We start from the raw sequence: 18,698 nt of genomic DNA on the forward strand, positions 1-18,698 counted from the left end.
GGTTAATTATTAGTTTAATATAGTTTATTGTAATTTCAGTATAATAGGGTAGATTAAATTAATTATTAGTTTAATATAGTTTAATTTAAATATAAAGGTAAATTTAAATTTATTATAAGATAGGGATGAGTTAATATTTAATATAAAGTTAGCGGGTTGTTAGGTTTAGGGGTTAATAAATTAATTTAGTTTGTGGGGGGCTGGCGGTTTAGGGGTTAATAGGTTTAGTAAGTGCTAGTGATGTGGGAGGCCAGGGGTTTAGGGGATAATACATTTATTTAGTTGCGGTGGGGTCCGGGAGCGTCGGGATAGGGGTTAATACTTTTATGTAGGTGGCGGCGGTGTTGAGGCGGCAGATTAGGGGTTAATAAGTATAATGTAGGGGGCGGCGGTGTAGGGGCGGCAGATTAGGGGTTAATAAGTATAATGTAGGTGGCGGGGGTGTTGGGGAAGCAGATTAGGGGTTAATAAGTATAATGTAGGTGTCTGCGGTGTCGGGGCGGCAGATTAGGGGTGTTTAGACTCGGGGTATATGTTAGGGTGTTAGGTGTAAACATAACTTTTATTCTACCATTGGAATCAATGGGATATCGGGCAGCAGCGAACATGAGCTTTCGCTGTTTTCAGACTCCCATTGATTGCTATGGCATCCGCCACCTCCAGGGCGGCGGATTGAAAACCAGGTACGCTGGGCCGGAATAGTGGCGAGTGTACCTGGTAGTTATTTGATAACTTGCAAAAGTAGTCAGATAGTGCCGAATTTGCATTCGGAACATCTGTAGTGACGTAAGCATCGATCTGTGTCGGACTGAGACCGGCGGATCGTATGTTACATCACAGATTTCTACTTTTGCCTGACTGTAGGCTTTGATAAATGAGGTGAATCAAGCTCTCCACAATTACACTGCGGAATTCCAGCATATTTGCGGTTGACGGCTTGTTAAATAGGCCCCAATAGCTTTTAAGAAAACTTGAAGTGCAGAAATAATTATAAAAGACATATCGACTAAGGGAGTTAGTTCTGTTAAGGGTGTCTGATTAAAGGTGTCTGATGGAGTTATTAGTACAAGTGAAAGGGATTCATGTGTCTAACAAAGAATATTATGGGAACCTTCATAAAATGTTCATATTGAGTAGAATGTAATATGTTTTAATCAATTTGGTAGCCCATCACAAGTTCTAATATGAATATGAAACGTCTTCTCTGAATCTAACAATTGTCCTCCCATAGTAAGAGAAGTACATATATATGTCTTATAATTACAAGGTGTTTGTTGTCCCTTTAAACCTCTTCCTGCATTATAGAACTACGGTTATACATAATTGTAAGTAATCTAGTTTATGCATTGGATTTTCTACACAATCCCCTTTGTGTTTATCACAAGCACATCTGCTTATCATCCTATCACAGACGGGATGTGTATCTCTTCATGTATTTGTGTATTAATGTATTTCTCGTCATATGGTCAGCTAAGACCCTTATTGTTTATCAAATTATTAAGTTTTTGACCATGGATTTGGTTGTTCTTTCTAATATAAAAATGCTCCTCTGCTTAAGACATTCTTAGCTGAATTGAGGTTGTTCACTGGAATTCTATTATAGTGGCACTTCCTTTGGCATTGGGCTACCTTTCAGTCCTGCCAACAGATTATTTGCTGCAAGGGCAGACATGGCATTTCTTGTTTCCACTGTGGCACTGGCGATGTGAGGAAGAATTACTGTAACAGACAAATAAGACAGACGGTGTATTTATATATCTTATCTTACATAAAAAATATCTATTTATTTACTTATATTTTTTAGAAATTAGTTTTGTTTTAGTTAACATTTCAAATTTTGTTTACTACCCCCTAGAGTTAAAACAAATTGCATGGTGAAAAGACTGTATGGGATAAGAACATATGTGATCATTACAATATGCATATTATAATGCCTGGAGAAATTAATTTGGTTAATGTGACAATATTATTGTTGCAATTTTTAAGTCTTAAATCCGAGTTATAGTATCAAAAATCAAATTAACATAAGGACTGAGCTCTGACTCTTTGACACAGATTCTCAGTTTATCTTGGTTGATTTACTTGGTTATACGTTCGACATTCTGATAAGCACTATATGATACATGTCATTTTTAATCTTCAATAAAAAAATCTAATTAATAAACATGATTAAATAGTGATCATCACATCAGTTTGGTAATGTTGGCAACCATTTGTTTTATGTTGGCAAATGATGCACAGAACACATTTCTATTTAAACTGATATAGGAATGAGTATAACAATATATTTATGCTAAGTTTACATTGTTGTCATTATTTTCTAATATTCAAAAGTGCTGAGTTTACATTTATAGTGTTATTAATTTTCAATCACTGTTAGCCGTTAATCCAGCTGTAGAAAAAAAATTAACAAAACCTGACCGTTCAAAAATCTATCAAATTTTTGTTTTGTACTAGATTAAAAAATACAGATACGGAAGGCTTTTTTTTAGCTCCCATTCAAGTCTTTAGAGAGCAGAAAAATTATTATTTGCTCAATGTTCAAAATTAGCTCATTAAATATTGGCTTTGGGCTTGTCATATCCGGCTGTTTAATTTTAGGTCTCATTCTGCTAGGTATACAGCTATTATTTTTAAAGATGAAACACAGCTAAATGTTGTAAAACACACAGAAATTCCATAATTTTATGAAAATAATTAAGAATTATGCTGACTCTAATACTTGACATAAAAACAGGTACCTATACATACTGAATGTATTAAATACTGAAATAATATATATTACATTCATAATTTATAATTATATACATGTATTTTTTAAAAACCATGAATACAATATATTAACTAAAGATAGGAGGCAGACATAAATTAAATAGTTAATATATATTTAAAATTATATTTTCATGTCTGTTGCTACTGAGCCATTGGTAACGTTCAAATAGCAAAACAAGCCTTTAATAGCATCTTTTTGTTGCATTTTGATGCTAAGCAACATACTATGAAACACTAATTTTTCTCTAAAAATGACCAACACCGTATGAAATTTTTATGCAGTTTTAAAATGGAAAATGAAAATATGTAAACTTGGTAGAGACCAAAAGCTGAGGTAATTTATACATTAGCTGAATATTTAAATACTTTAGGGTTGAAATTTTACCCAGCTGATGTAAACTCGGCCTTAATGTTTATGTACACATTTTTTTTCCTAAATTGTGGCACTGGAAACACCAAGTCATCAAAAGTAAAAATGAGAAAAGAGGAACATACTTTCACTTTACAACTCAAACATAACACATTTGTTGAAACCTACCACAATTTTTCAGTTTAAAAAGCTCATGATCAGTAGGAAGGGGCTCTGGGACTGTGACATCTAGACCAGCAGCTGCTATCTGTCCACTTTTTAAAGCGTGGCAAAGATCCTCCTGGTTAACTACACCACCCCTGTAAAATGAGGATTTGTAGTGTCATTTGTAAAATAAACAAAGCAACATATATGTTAAACAGTGTGCTGGCTGGATATTAGAGAACTGTGGCTTAGAATAAAGTAGTTCTGATAAGATGGCTATGTGCAGGAGATGCAGGCTGCAACGCCAAGTGTGTAGTGGGCAGGATTGAGTGCAGTTACGCATTTATAGGTGTGGCCTGACAGTCTCCAAAAATGGGACATTTGCCCTGATGGAGGGACAGCGGGTAGTTTTTCAACAGCAGGTAGATCTCCAAACCTGTAACAGTTCCACAAGATTCAGGACAGTTAGGCGGTAAGTGATCAGGACAATTCTCACAGTTCTATAGGTGCAGAAGGACACCCCCCATAAGCATACAATTTCTTCTTCTTCTTATAACAGGAGCATAAATGGAAAAAAAATCCTATCAAATCTTTTTGTTGCAACAAAGAAAAAACATGACTAATATCCTTTTAAATTTTATCAGGTTTATATTTTTTTTGCACATTTGCAATGCAGGGATCTACTTATCAAGTGGTCACATTGCTGCATTACCATATAGGTTGTAGCAATAACTAATTATTATTTTTTTCTAATGAAATGTGTTTTACCAACATACCAAATAATAACTTCCAGGAATGTAATTACCCCACCTCTGAAACCCCTGCATTGTTTTATATATTAGTCTTAGCTTACCTGCTTGTGTTTATAAATATAGCACTGGGTTTCATTTTGGAGAACAGCTGTTTGTTACAAATTCCCTGTGTTTCAGGTGTTAAGGCACAACATACTGCAAGGAAATCAGACTGTTTGGCCAGCTCATCCAAAGACACTGCAAAATGTTAAAGAGTGAATTTAATAATCAACGCATCATTTACACCAACAGTAAAACACAAGTGATGTTACTATTATAGATATTGATATACAATACAGAGGTAAGGAGTCAACTCTATTCTATAGTAATCAGATTTGTTGGAGAAACCATTGCCTATTATTGTTATTCCTTGGATTTAGAAAGTACTCAATGTATTTTAAAGGGACATTATATGTCTCTTGGTTATGAGTAAAAATGTTGACCTCAAAAATAAATATCAAACAGTAATAGAAACAAAGACTATGTGGGGCCAGAAGACTAGGGGCTGAGGTGGGAGATCAATGGGCTGAGTGGCAGAAACCCCCATAAGCAGAGTTAAAGGGATATACTCCTTTTGCTTTTATTTAAAAATTGTGCTTTGTTCCACGTTCCCTAGAGAAGCCAAAAAGCAAAATCTGTAAGAGAGGTTTTCACAAAGCTGCAAATTACCTAAACCAGCTGTTTGATCGGCAGCATTTGTAGGTTACAAAAATAGCTTTTTGGGCTCTGTAGTAAATGTGAGCTTGTCATTTTTACACAAACAGTGTTTAATGTCCTTTTAATGCTACAAGGTGCCCAGAGTAAAGCTACTGTACTAAACCCAATGAAGAGAGGCAGCTATCCTTGAGAATAAAAGGGTATTGAATGACGATATAATTTTATGGAGACCCAAACAAAGACCCCTAAAAACACTGTGGATATAAACACAGATCAATGCTGTCGGAACAGGGTAATCATTAAAATAAATATGTACAAACAAATTTATACTATAAAAACATAAACAACGCAAGTTTTTTATTCATCAGATAAGGCTAACAAGATGCATAGGAACGACAATGCTACAAAACATGTCTAAATTATTAAAGGGACCATTTACTTTATTTGTTTAATTGTTTAAATAGATTATAACCTCTACAGCAGTGTTTCTCAACTCCAGTCCTCAGGACCCTTAACTGGCCAGGTATTCATTATATCTTAACTAGAGCAACCATGGTTACTAACCTGCTCTCACCCTTCAGATGATTATTTCACCTGTGCTCTAGCTAAGATATAATGAAAATCTGGCCTGTTAAGGGTCCTGAGGACTGCTGTAGTCCTGCTGTAGAACACTGCTCTAAACCTCTCTGTTTCTAAGACCCCACAGGCTGCCTCTTATCTCATTGCATTTTATTAGCTTTTCACAGCTCGACAGTGCTAGTCCATGTGTACCATATAGATTACATTCGAGTTTTGGTCGGTAAGGCTTGCGGTGCTAACGAGCAGTTTCTGCTCACCGCTCACCTACAAACAGCGCTGGTATTACGGGTTTTTACAAACCCGGCGTTATCCGCAGAAAAGTGAGCGGAGAGCAAAATTTAGCTCCACATCTTACCTCAATACCAGCGCTGCTTACAGTAGCGGTGAGCTGGCTAAACATGCTCGTGCACGATTTCCCCATAGGAATCAATGGGGCAGAGCCGGCTGAAAAAAAACCTAAAACCTGCAAAAAAGCAGCGTTCAGCTCCTAACGCAGCCCCATTGATTCCTATGGGGAAAGAACATTTATGTCTACACCTAACACCCTAACATGAACCCCGAGTCTAAACACCCCTAATATTACACTTATTAACCCCTAATCTGCCGCCCCCGACATCGCCGACACCTACATTATATTATTAACCCCTAATCTGCCGCGCCGTACACCGCCGCCACCTACATTATACTTATGAACCCCTAAATCTGCTGCCCCCAACATCGCCGACACCTACATTGTAGTTATTAACCCCTAATCTGCCGCCCCAATATCGTCGCAACCTACCTACAATTATTAACCCCTAATCTGCCACCCCCAACGTCGCCACCACTATAATAAAGTTATTAACCCCTAAATCTAAGTCTAACCCTAAACCTACCCCTCCTAACTTAAATATAATTGAAATAAATCTAAATAAAATTACTATTATTAACTACATTATTCCTATTTAAAACTAAATACTTACCTATAAAATAAACCCTAAGCTAGCTACAATATAACTAATAGTTACATTGTAGCTAGCTTAGGGTTTATTTTTATTTTACAGGCAACTTTGTATTTATTTTAACTAGGTACAATAGTTATTAAATAGATATTAACTAGTTCCAATCAGCCAATAGAATGTGAGCTCAATCCTATTGGATGATTGGATCAGCCAATAGGATTTTTTCTACCTTAATTCCGATTGGCTGATAGAATTCTATCAGCCAATCGGAATTGAAGGGACGCCATCTTGGATGACGTTACTTAAAGGTACCGTCATTTAGTCGTCGGATGTTGTTGGAAGAGGATGCTCCGCGTCGGATGGCTTGAAGATGGACCCGCTCCGCTCCGGATGAAGATAGAAGATGCCGGCTGGATGAAGACTTCTGCCCGTCTGGATGACCTCTTCTGCCCGGATAGGATGAAGACTTCTGCCCGTCTGGAGGACCACTTCTGCATGGTTGGGTGAGGACATCTCAAGGTAGGGTGATCTTCAAGGGGTTAGTGTTAGGTTTTATTAAGGGGGGATTGGGTGGGTTTTAGAGTAGGGTTAGGTGTGTGGGTGGTGGGTTTTAATTTTGGGGGGTATTGTATTTTCTTTTACAGGTAAAAACGCTGATTACTTTTAGGCAATGCCACGCAAAAAGCCCTTTTAAGGGCTATTAGTAATTTAGTATAGGGTAGTGATTTTTTTTATTTTGGGGTGCTTTTTTATTTTATTAAGGGGATTAGATTAGGTGTAATTAGTTTAAAAAGCTTGTAATTATTTTATTATTTTCTGTAATTTAGTGGTTTTTTTCGTACTTTAGTTTATTTAATTGTAATTAATTGTAGTTAATTTAGGTAATTAATTTAATTATAGTGTAGTGTTAGGTGTAATTGTAACTTAGGCTAGGCTTTATTTTACAGGTAAATGTGTACTTATTTTAGCTAGGTAGTTATTAAATAGTTAATATATATTTAATAACTGTTGTACCTAGTTAAAATAAATACAAACTTGCCTGTAAAATAAAAATAAACCCTAAGCTAGATACAATGTAACTATTAGTTATATTGTAGCTATCTTAGGGTTTATTTTACAGGTAAGTATGTATTTTTAAATAGGAATAATTTATTTAATTATAGTAATTTTATTTAGATTTTTTTAAAATTATATTTAAGTTAGGGGGGTGTTAGGGTTAGACTTAGGTTTAGAGGTTAATAACTTTAGTATAGTGTCGCGACGTTGGGGACGGCAGATTAGGGGTTAATAAATGTAGGTAGGTGTCAGCGATATTAGGGACGGCCTATTAGGGGTTAATAGAATTTAACTAGTGTTTGCGAGGCGGGAGTGCGGTGGTTTAGGGGTTAATATATTTATTAAAGTGGCGGCGATGTCCGGTCGGCAGATAAGGGGTTAAAAATGTTATTTAAGTGTTTGCGATGTGGGGGGGGGGGCTCGGTTTAGGGGTTAATAGGTAGTTTATGGGTGTTACTGTACTTTTTAGCACTTTAGCTAAGAGTTTTATGTTACGGCGTTAGCCCATAATACTCTTAACTACTGACTTTTAAATGTGGTATCAGTCTTGACAGGAGAGGCTGTACCGCTCACTTTTTCCAAGACTCGTAATACCAGCGTTAGGAAAATCCCATTGAAAATATAGGATACACAATTGACGTAAGTGGATTTGCGGTATGTTCGAGTCGCAGAAAAAAAGTGAGCGGTACACCTGTACCTGCCAGACTCGTAATACCAGCGGGCGTTAAAAAGCAGCGTTGGGACCTCTCAACACTGCTTTTTAACCCTAACGCAAGACTCGTAATCTAGGCAATTGTGTTTACTCCTGTGGAGTTATGCAGAAACCAGCTCTCATTGGCTAAAATGCATGGTTTATAAAAAGCACTGAGATAAGAGGGCAGTCTGCAGGGGATTAGATACAAGGTAGAAAGTATATTAATATAACGGTGTTGGGTATGCAAAACTGGGGAATGGGTAATAAAGGGATTATCTATCTTTTTAAACAATAAACATTTTCAAGTAGACTGTCCCTTTAAGGCCTAGATCACAAGTGGAGCCCAGAAATATTAGCACTTTGGTGTGTTAACATTGCTTGAGGACAATCAACAGCGCTTCTATTTTTGCACTCATATTACAAGTCCTAAATAATTTTGTATTATTCCAGCAATAATCTAGTAGTGCACATCTGCATGTTGGATAGAACAGGTGTGCTGAATCTCTCACAATATAGACTTCTATGAGTAAAATGAATGTAGCTAAGGCTGCACTAAGCCAATAGTGCTAAGGTAGTGTGTTCTTCATGACGTTCTGTGCTATACTACTACTACTAATAATGGTTTATTTCAGGTCTTAAAATGCACTAACTTTTACAGCGGTATTTTGCATTGAGCTCCCTCGGCAATACATTAAAAGTTTAGGGCGCACTAAAAAAAAGTTTCGGCCACATTAAAGTGCTTTGGGTGAAATATGCAAAATATAATGCAATGCTATATCGATTGTAATCTAGCCCTATATGGGCGTCAAAAAATAAATTACCATCATATGAAAGGACAATATTCAAACATGGTAAAATATTTCTGCATGGAAGTGGTTAAGTTAAAGCAAATTATTTTTATTTTGAATCCATTACAATTAAGAAAAAGAAAAATTAAGAGAAAGTGTATGTTTTTACAGCACTGGTCCGTGAGATTTAAACTGTCGGATAAGCGGAACTCTCATTGCGACACATCCCACAATCATAAAAACTAAAACTTAAAGTAAATAAATAAATACATAAATTACCTCTATTAGATGCAACAACAAAAAATAATTTTATGACCCTTTAAATTACTGCAGCCCATTCCCTGTTGACCTTTACTGAAGCAAATTTCATATCATACGTTTTCATACACAAATTTGTACTCTCCCTAGAAAAAGAGGGCACTTAACATTCAGTCATCCATACATTTAAATGTCGATAGCATACACGATTGGATCGGGATGATTGCAGTCCGCCACGGAAGTTATACGACCGCTGCTTCTTAAATTAAGTTTCAGGCAGACCTGAAACTTCGGGGGTAGAAAGCAGCATTCACTGCTTGATAAATCTACCCCAATGTGTGCAACAGGAGAGAGCTGATTGTTGTGCACAAGCTAAAGAACACACAGTCGCTCACTGGTATCAGGTGGGTGCATAGTCAGCATGTGGCATTAGGATTTTAGTTATAGTTATATAAGCCAGACCCAGTGCTGGCTTTGGCAGGTCAGTTATTTGCAATTTAGTAAGATGATGGAATTATGTGCTGTAATTGGGGACTGGTAGAGGAGTAAAGTAAAATGGGTAGTGGGACCAGATAAGCATTTTGGGTACTGGGCTGAAGGTTGGTCACTTCAGCTCTACACAGACCCACATGATGCCGCAGATACACACAAAGCCCAGGGATTAAAGAAATTGTAAAAGAAGGCAGAGTTTATAAAACCACACAAACCTACATACCCTCATGACACAAAAGCACAGAAAAAACATACATTTACAGTACATATATAATTGTGATATCATATTCTGGTTCCTCCCTTTATTCTCTCTATCTGACTCTTTCCCTGCCTTTCTCTCCCCAGATTTCTCTCCACCTCATAACCCATTTCTCCCTTTCTCTCTCAACTGTATTTTCATAGTATCTCTCTCCCACCTGTTTCTCTTTTTCTCTCACTTTTCATCCTCCTCCCTTTGTGTTTCTCTCCCTTTCCCTCTCTGGTTTCTCTCTCCTCTTATCTATCTCTCTCCTTCTCTCTTCCCTGTGTATCACTATTATTCTGTCTGCCTTTTTGTACTTTTTCTCTTTTTCTGTCTGTCTCTCTCTCTCTCCCTTTCTCTCTTCCCCCCAACTATTTCACATTTATGGGACTAAATATGGAGCAATATATGATGATTTAATGATGAATACTTACAGTGATTGTAAAGTTTAACCCCTTAATGACCACAGCACTTTTCCATTTTCTGTCCGTTTGGGACCAAGGCTATTTTTACATTTCTGCTGTGTTTGTGTTTAGCTGTAATTTTCCTCTTACTGATTTACTGTACCCACACATATTATATACCGTTTTTCTCGCCATTAAATGGACTTTCTAAAGATACCATTATTTTCATCATATCTTATAATTTACTATAAAAAAAATTATAAAATATGAGGAAAAAATTGAAAAAAACACACTTTTTCTAACTTTGACCCCCAAAATCTGTTACACATCTACAACCACCAAAAAACACCCATGCTAAATAGTTTCTAAATTTTGTCCTGAGTTTAGAAATACCCAATGTTTACATGTTCTTTGCTTTTTTTGTAAGTTATAGGGCCATAAATACAAGTAGCACTTTGCTATTTCCAAACCATTATTTTTCAAAATTAGCGCTAGTTACATTAGAACACTAATATCTTTCAGGAATCTCTGAATATCCATTGACATGTATATATTTTTTTTAGTAGACATCCCAAAGTATTCATCTAGGCCCATTTTGGTATATTTCATGCCACCATTTCACCGCCAAATGCGATTAAATATAAAAAATCGTTCACTTTTTTTTACTAATTTTTTCACAAACTTTTGGTTTCTCACTGAAATTATTTACAAACAGCTTGTGCAATTATGGCTTAAATGGTTGTAAATGCTTCTCTGGGATCCCCTTTGTTCAGAAATAGCAGACATATATGGCTTTGGCGTTGCTTTTTAGTAATTAGAAGGCTGCTAAATGCCACTACGAACTACACGTGTATTATACCCAGCAGTGGAGGGGTTAATTATGGAGCATGTAGGGAGCTTTTAGGGATACTTTTAGCTTTAGTGTAGTGTAGTAGACAACCCCAAGTATTGATCTAAGCCAATTTTGGTATATTTCATGCCACCATTTCACCGCCAAATGCGATCAAATTAAAAAAAACGTTAAATTTTTCACAATTTTAGGTTTCTCACTGAAATCATTTACAAACAGCTTGTGCAATTATGGCACAAATGGTTGTAAATGCTTCTCTGGGATCCCCTTTGTTCAGAAATAGCAGACATATATGGCTTTGGCGTTGCTTTTTGGTAATTAGAAGGCCGCCAAATGCCGCTGCATTTCACACGTGTATTATGGCTAGCAGTGAATGGGTTAATTATGTAGCTTGCAGGGTTAATTTTAGCTTTAGTGTAGAGCTCAGCCTCCCACCTGAAACATGAGACCCCCTGATCCCTCCCAAACAGCTCTCTTCCCTCCCCCACCCCACAATTGTCCCCGCCATCTTAAGTACTGGCAGAAACTCTGCCAGTACTAAAATAAAAGCTATACTTGGGCTTTTTTGGGGGGTTTTTTGGGCATATTTACATATGCTGCTGTGTAGGATCCCCCCTTAGTCCCCAACCTCACTGATCCCCCACCAAACAGCTCTCTAACCCTCCCCCTCTGCCTTAATGGGCGCCATCTTGGGTACTGGCAGCTGTCTGCCAGTACCCAGTTTAGTAACAAATGTGCTTTTTTTTTTTTTAAAAATGCCCTTTTCTGTAGTGTAGCTTCCCCCCCCCAAGACCATCCCCCCACCTCTTCCAGATCCCTTAGCTGTTCATTTTTAACTTTTAACAAACATTTTATTTTAACTTTTAGCAGCTTCATTTTTCTGTAGTGTAGCGGTTCCGCCCCCGATCCCGCCCCCCTTCCCTCCAGTCGGCACATCTATGGCCGCCCACCCGCCTCCCAGACTTGCTCCCACCCACCAACGATACCGGCCACCGATGTCCGGTGCAGAGAGGGCCACAGAGTGGCTCTCTCTGCATCGGATGGCCAAGGGGGGTTATTGCAGGATGCCTCCATATCGAGGCATCACTGCAATAACCGGAAAGCAGCTGGAAGCGAGCAGGATCGCTTCCAGCTGCTTTCCAGACCAAGGACGTACGCCACACGTCCTCGGTCATTAACTGTCTTTTTTTTTTAGGACGTGTGGCGTACGTCCTTGGTCATTAAGGGGTTAATGAATAAGGGCCCAGTATATAAAACTAATTTTAAAAACAGGGGCACTTTCATTCATTAAACTTTACAATGAAGCTTCTTTTTTAAAATACTTACCTTTCTTTATGGAAAACAGACTGGCGATCCTACACTTGCATCTCCTGCTGTAATTAGCACAGCAATACTTATCTAACTTCCTCCAATCATTGCGTGCCCCCTTTGGCGTCCAGCTCGTGGGGCCATGCAATGATTGGAGAAAGTCAGATTCCTTTTAAGTTATACTTTAATTCTAGTAATGGTACATAATACTCAAATGCTAAATAACTTGAAAGTGATGCAGCATAACTGAGCATCTCTATGTAAAAAAGGAAGATATTTTCCCTTAAAATTTCTTCAGCTCACCAGAGTAAGTGCTGTGTAAACAATAATACTTGAGCTGCTATCCAGCTGCAAGTTGAAATAACAAAAGCCAATCAGCATCAGCAGTGCTGAGGTAATGCTTTGCCTTTGCTGTGATCTCATGAGATTTCACTGAAATTTTATGAGATTTTACTTAAACTGAATAGGAAAATAACATGACTGTGCCTGCACATCAAAGATGCACACTCCCTAGCTTGTCCTGGGACTAGCATCCTGACTGGCTACTTAAAGTCTCTTTACAGTGGGGTGTGAATACTTAGGACATTTGAGGTAAAATATCTTCCTTTTTTACATAGAGATGTTCAGGTGATATTTTGTAGTCAGCTTTTTACAGCTATGCTGCATCAGTTTCAAGTGCTTCAACATTTGGGTATCATGTCCCTTTAAGAAAAACATTCAGTTATTCAATGACCTTAATACTATGATAAAAATCCTAGTTTTAGAACCATTTATTATTAACAGTCATACATAGACAAAATATAGAGTTTAAAGCAAACACATTTAGAATATTACAGGATGATTTTTGATCTGGGTGTTTCTTAAGGTTTTCTAAACAAATGGCAATGTTAATGATCACAAAAGGCATGAGGCTGAGTTACCTATGCCAAAGGCTGCCAGTAGTGTATTGTTGCAACTAAGCCTAGCTAGGTATGCTTTTCAACAAAGAATATAAAGAGGACTAAGTAAATTAGATAACAGAAGTAAATTGGAAAGTTGTTTAAAATAACGTGCTCTATGTGAATCATAAAACTTTTAATTTTGACTTTACTGTCCCTTTAATTATGATCATTTACTTTTATTAAGCCATTTGTGGATATATATTTGAATCGTAACCTGTTTGAGGTTTGATAGCAGCAAAAGTAGCAATATTGGTGAATAACCTGTATGTAATTTATTTTTATTTATTTGATGAGATTTACACTTACCAAATTCAGCTGATATCTTTGCTGCCAATTCTTTCCTTTGTGCAATATCATTATATATAATTTTTTTGACCCCAAATGGTTTTAGACGGTTGACAATAGCCTCACCTGTATAAAATAAAAGAAACACATTTATAAGTCGGAGAACACATTGTTTTACAAAGGTCCCCATTTCATATCATCACTGGTTATAAACATATTGTACAACACAAACTTTATACCATACAGATAAATTAATTTCCATTAGTTTCCCATATCAGGTTTCCTCAATTTATCAAGATGGGTGAAGGTTTAAATTAAAAGCACCCCTGATAAATATGTAATTAAGTTATAGTTAGACCAACTTCACAAGCGGCTAGATTTCGAGTTTTGCGGTATGAGTGAAAAAGCAGCGTTATGGCTCTTTTTCACTACCGCTGGTATTACGAGTCTTGCAGGTGTAGCTGCACCGCACACTTTTGTGTCCGTAACGCAACGTAACTACCGCAGCTTTCCAAAAGTCCTTTTTCAATGGGACTTCCTTTGCGCCGGTATTACGAGTTTGCCTGTCCGGCCAAAAAGTGAGCGATACAGCCTATACCATCAAGATCCATACCGTAAACTGAAAGTCAGTAGTTATGGGTTTTATGCTACAACGCTGTAACATAAAACTCATAACTAAAGTGCTAAAAAGTACACTAACACCCATAAACTACCTATTAACCCCTAAACCGAGGCCCTCCCCCATCACAAACACTAAAATTAAATTAACCCTTAATCTGCCGCTCTGGACATCGCCGCCACTATAATAAACATATTAACCCCTAAACCGCCGCACTCCCGCATCGTAAACACTATGCTGGAAGCGGGCATTCCAGGGCCCCTCTGGCAAAACACCTTCTTTGACCAGAATAAGCACCTGGAAATTGACTCTGTGGCAGGTCTCTGGCTTGGTATCTCTCTTCCAGCCTCTTGGAACAGGTGAACTTACTGTATTTTTGTCTACTTGGAAAGTGGGTGCCTCGGGGTGTAGCTCAATAAAGGAACTTTTTATTTGGAAAACAGTGCTGTTACTGGATTGATTTTTGAACACTTGTATAGAACAGGACTCGGTGAATAACTTGCGCTTAAGAAAACAAATTGTGGTAAGCAGTGGAAACAGGTGCTGTGATAAAAATTACATAAATATCTATTGCTCACCTATCCTTCCTAGGCCAAGGATCCCAACTGTGCTCCCAGTAAGACCACTTCCACACATCCAGAGGGGTTTCCAGGTTCCCCATCCTCCACTAGGCAAAAAAAAAAAGAAGAATGCTGTTTATGGTATCACAGGTGCATACTATACATTTAACCCCTTAGTGACCGAGGACGTGCAGGGTACGTCCGGAAAAAAAAAAGGCAGTTAACGCCTGACGACGTACCCTGCACGTCCTCGGCTAAAGTGAGTGCTGGAAGCGATCAAGATCGCTTCCAGACACTATTACAGTACCGCAGAGATGCCTCGATGTCTAGGCATCCCTGCAGTGCTGTTCCGGAGTGCCGGGACCGGATTGATCACTCCCCCTTGAGTGATCACTTCCGGTTTTGCTCCACGTGGAGCCCGGCAGTGCAGCAGAGCATCGGAAGCGATCGGACACGCTTCCGATGCTCTGCTAGTGTGCTAAGTGCCTCGGTGGGTCGAGGCACTTAGTTAGTATATAAATTAAATTAAAAATAGGGAAAAAAAAAAACGGGTAATAAAATATAAAAGCCCCTATATAGCCCCCCCCCTCCCCCATGAGGCTTCCAAAATGGCGATGCCCAGTGCATCATGGGGCCTCTGGGGGTGTCCCTAGCCTGCCTCATCATAGGGGCAAGCTAGGGTCACCCAATCTGAGCCTTCCCACAAAAAAAAAAAAAATAATAATAAAATCTCCCATTTGTCTGATCAGGTCAATATTTGTAAATATTGACTCTGATCAGTGTGGATCTCCCTCCCTCTCCTCACTTGCTATTTTGTTGGAGAGAGAGAGAGACCTGTATTTTAGCAGAGAGAGATTTATTTCTTTTATTTGTTAAAAAATTTAAAATCCAAAGGCTCTTTTCAGAGCCATTAACCCCTAGCTTGCCAGTGATCACTATAAATCACTGGCAGTAGCACAGCTGCACTTTTTTTTGCTGTCTGTGCATTTTTTTAGAGGTTAATTTTTGTTGTATTTTTTTTTAAAAACCCAAAGGCTCCTTTCAGAGCCATTTAGCTAATTTAATTTAATTTAAAGACTATTTAACCCCTAGCTTGCCAGTGATCGCTATACATCACTGGCATTAGCATAGCTGTACTTTTTTGCTGTCTGTGCATTTTTTAGGGGTTAATTTTTGTTGTTGTAATTTTTTAAAAACCCAAATGCTCCTTTCAGAGCCATTTAGCTAATTTAATTTAATTTAAATAGTATTTAACCCCTAGCTTGCCAGTGATCGCTATAAATCACTGGCATTAGCATAGCTGTACTTTTTTGCTGTCTGTGCATTTTTTTAGGGGTTAATTTTTGTTGTTGTAATTTTTTAAAAACCCAAATGCTCCTTTCAGAGCCATTTAGCTAATTTAATTTAATTTAAAGAGTATTTAACCCCTAGCTTGCCAGTGATCGCTATAAATCACTGGCATTAGCATAGCTGTACTTTTTTGCTGTCTGTGCATTTTTTTAGGGCTTAATTTTTGTTGTTGTAATTTTTTAAAAACCCAAAGGCTCCTTTCAGAGCCATTTAGCTAATTTAATTTAAAGAGTATTTAACCCCTAGCTTACCAGTGATCGCTATAAATCACTGGCATTAGCATAGCTGTACTTTTTTGCTGTCTGTGCATTTTTTTAGGGGTTAATTTTTGTTGTTGTAATTTTTTAAAAACCAAAGGCTCCTTTCAGAGCCATTTAGTTAATTTAATTTAATTTAAAGAGTATTTAACCCCTAGCTTGCCAGTGATCGCTATAAATCACTGGCATTAGCATAGCTGTACTTTTTTTAAAAAAAACCAAAGGCCATTTAGTTAATTAATTAATTTTGGTTTTCTGTGACAGATACAATAATGTCAAAGAAAACATATAGTGCTGAGGAGGCATATGCCATCCTTGCGTCAGAGTCAGATGCCTCTATGTCTGACTCAGACCCCAATTTTGACCCTGCCATATGCTCAGATACATCATTAGATGCAGTCTCAACTGATAGTGATGTATCTGTGGCTGCTAGCCCCCCTGCCGGCCCCCCTGCTAGAAGGAGGCGTGTTGCTGCCATTGCCGCTGAAGAGTGGGTAACGCCTCATCTCCAGAGGCCAGATATCCCACCCTTCACAGCAAATGTTGGCATAAATATAGATGTGGCAAGTTTTAGCCCCCAACAGTTTCTGGAGGTGTTTCTGGGTGATGATGTATTGGGGAACATTGTCGCCCAAACTAATTTATATGCTCATCAGTACCATGCTGCAAAGCCTGAAACATATTTGGCAAAGCAGCAATGGGCCCCCATCAATGTGCCAGAATTTAAAAAATTCTGGGCATTGACTATGCTGATGGGCATCATAAAGAAGCCCTCCGTTCCCTCCTACTGGAGCAGTAGCCCCATCTGCTCTACCCCCATTTTCTCCCAGAGTATGTCGAGGCAGAGGTATGAAATGATTCTTCATTTCATGCACTTCAGCGACAACAGCCTGTGCCCCCCTAGGGAGCAACCCCAATTTGACAGGCTGTATAAAATCCGCCCCCTGATTACCCACTTTTCTGCCAGGTTTGCAGAGGCTTATACACCTGGAAGGAATATATGCGTTGATGAATCCCTGATGAAGTATAAGGGAAGGCTGGGATTCAAGCAGTATATTCCTTCCAAGCGCTCCAGGTATGGGGTAAAGGTGTATAAGCTCTGTGAGAGCGAGACTGGGTATACTCAGGCCTTCCGGGTGTATGAGGGAAAGGATAGCCACCTTGACCCTCCAGGTTGCCCAGAACATATGGGAACCACTGGCAAGATTGTCTGGGACCTGATATTACCCCTAATGAACAAAGGGTATCACTTGTACTTAGACAATTTTTATACAAGTGTCCTTTTGTTCAAGCTACTGTATTGCTTTGATACAGTAGCTTGCGGTACTATTAATAAGAACCGCACAGGTTTCCCAGGACAACTTGTACGCACCCGGCTACGAAGGGGGAGACCTCAGCTCTGCGCCAAGAGGAGCTGTTGGCACTTAAGTACAGAGACAAGAAGGATGTATACCTTCTTACCACCATCCACACAGAGAGGACGGTGGCGGTCTCTGTACGTGGCAGAGCTGAGATCATAAGGAAGCCAGTGTGCATCAAGTCTTATAACCGGCATATGGGTGGGGTTGATCTGGCAGATCAGCTGCTGCAGCCCTACCTAATTATGCGGAAGACAAGGGCCTGGTACAAAAAGGTTGCAATTTACCTAATGCAGATTGCAACCCACAACGCTTTTTTGTTGTTCAAAAAAGCAAACCCCGGAATGAAACAGACTTTTTTACAATTTCAGCTCCAGATCATTTCGGGGATTTTGTACCATGATGCACCTGCTCCCCGGGCGGTGATGGGAGAGAGCAGAGTTGGGGCTACTCATTTTATTTTTAAAATCCCCCCTACTGCCGCAAAGCAGAGACCACAAAAAAAATGCAGAGTCTGTACCAAGAGGGGGCAGAGAAGGGACACTGTATATCACTGTCCTGATTGCCCTGGACAGCCTGGACTCTGCATTGGGGACTGCTTCAAGCGGTACCATACAATGGTCAATTTTTAAAAAATAAATACATTTGCTGTTATTTTTTTTTGTTATGTTTACTGTTACATTTTTTGTTATTTTTTTACTTTTAATGTGCCAGATTTTTACATTTCACTAATATATTTTTTTTTTCTAAAATGGGGCTGTTCTTTTTTTTATTTTTACAAAAACCCCTGTCAAACCTATGCATGGGGGACATAGGTGTTCTCAAGGTGCCTTGCAGAAAACAACCTGTAGTATTTTCTTTGCACTAACTTACAACAGTCTCTCCTAAATCATAGTCAAAAAACAATGTGTGTGTAAAAATTAAAATTGAAAAATTGCCACCATACACTTTCTCCAATTTTTTTTGGCTAAAACGGTTGCTTC

The 18,698-nt window shown here is 38.4% G+C and overlaps 1 protein-coding gene across 1 annotated transcript in view; it reads right to left on the reverse strand.

Moving 5' to 3' along the window:
• Positions 1-193: 193 nt before the first annotated feature.
• The window catches only part of LOC128649448 (glyoxylate reductase/hydroxypyruvate reductase), a 61,553-nt gene continuing 43,048 nt past the window's right edge, over positions 194-18,698 (reverse strand). The window contains exons 5-9 of the mRNA XM_053702720.1: positions 14,769-14,857; positions 13,593-13,697; positions 4,140-4,275; positions 3,311-3,441; positions 194-1,719 (exon numbers count right to left, since the gene is read on the reverse strand). Of these exons, the coding sequence (XP_053558695.1) occupies positions 1,598-1,719; positions 3,311-3,441; positions 4,140-4,275; positions 13,593-13,697; positions 14,769-14,857 (583 nt within the window). The 3' untranslated portion in view covers positions 194-1,597. The remainder of the gene's footprint in view (positions 1,720-3,310; positions 3,442-4,139; positions 4,276-13,592; positions 13,698-14,768; positions 14,858-18,698) is intronic.

This window comes from Bombina bombina, chromosome 2 (assembly GCF_027579735.1).
Source record: "Bombina bombina isolate aBomBom1 chromosome 2, aBomBom1.pri, whole genome shotgun sequence".
In the NCBI taxonomy this organism is placed as follows: Eukaryota; Metazoa; Chordata; class Amphibia; order Anura; family Bombinatoridae; genus Bombina; species Bombina bombina.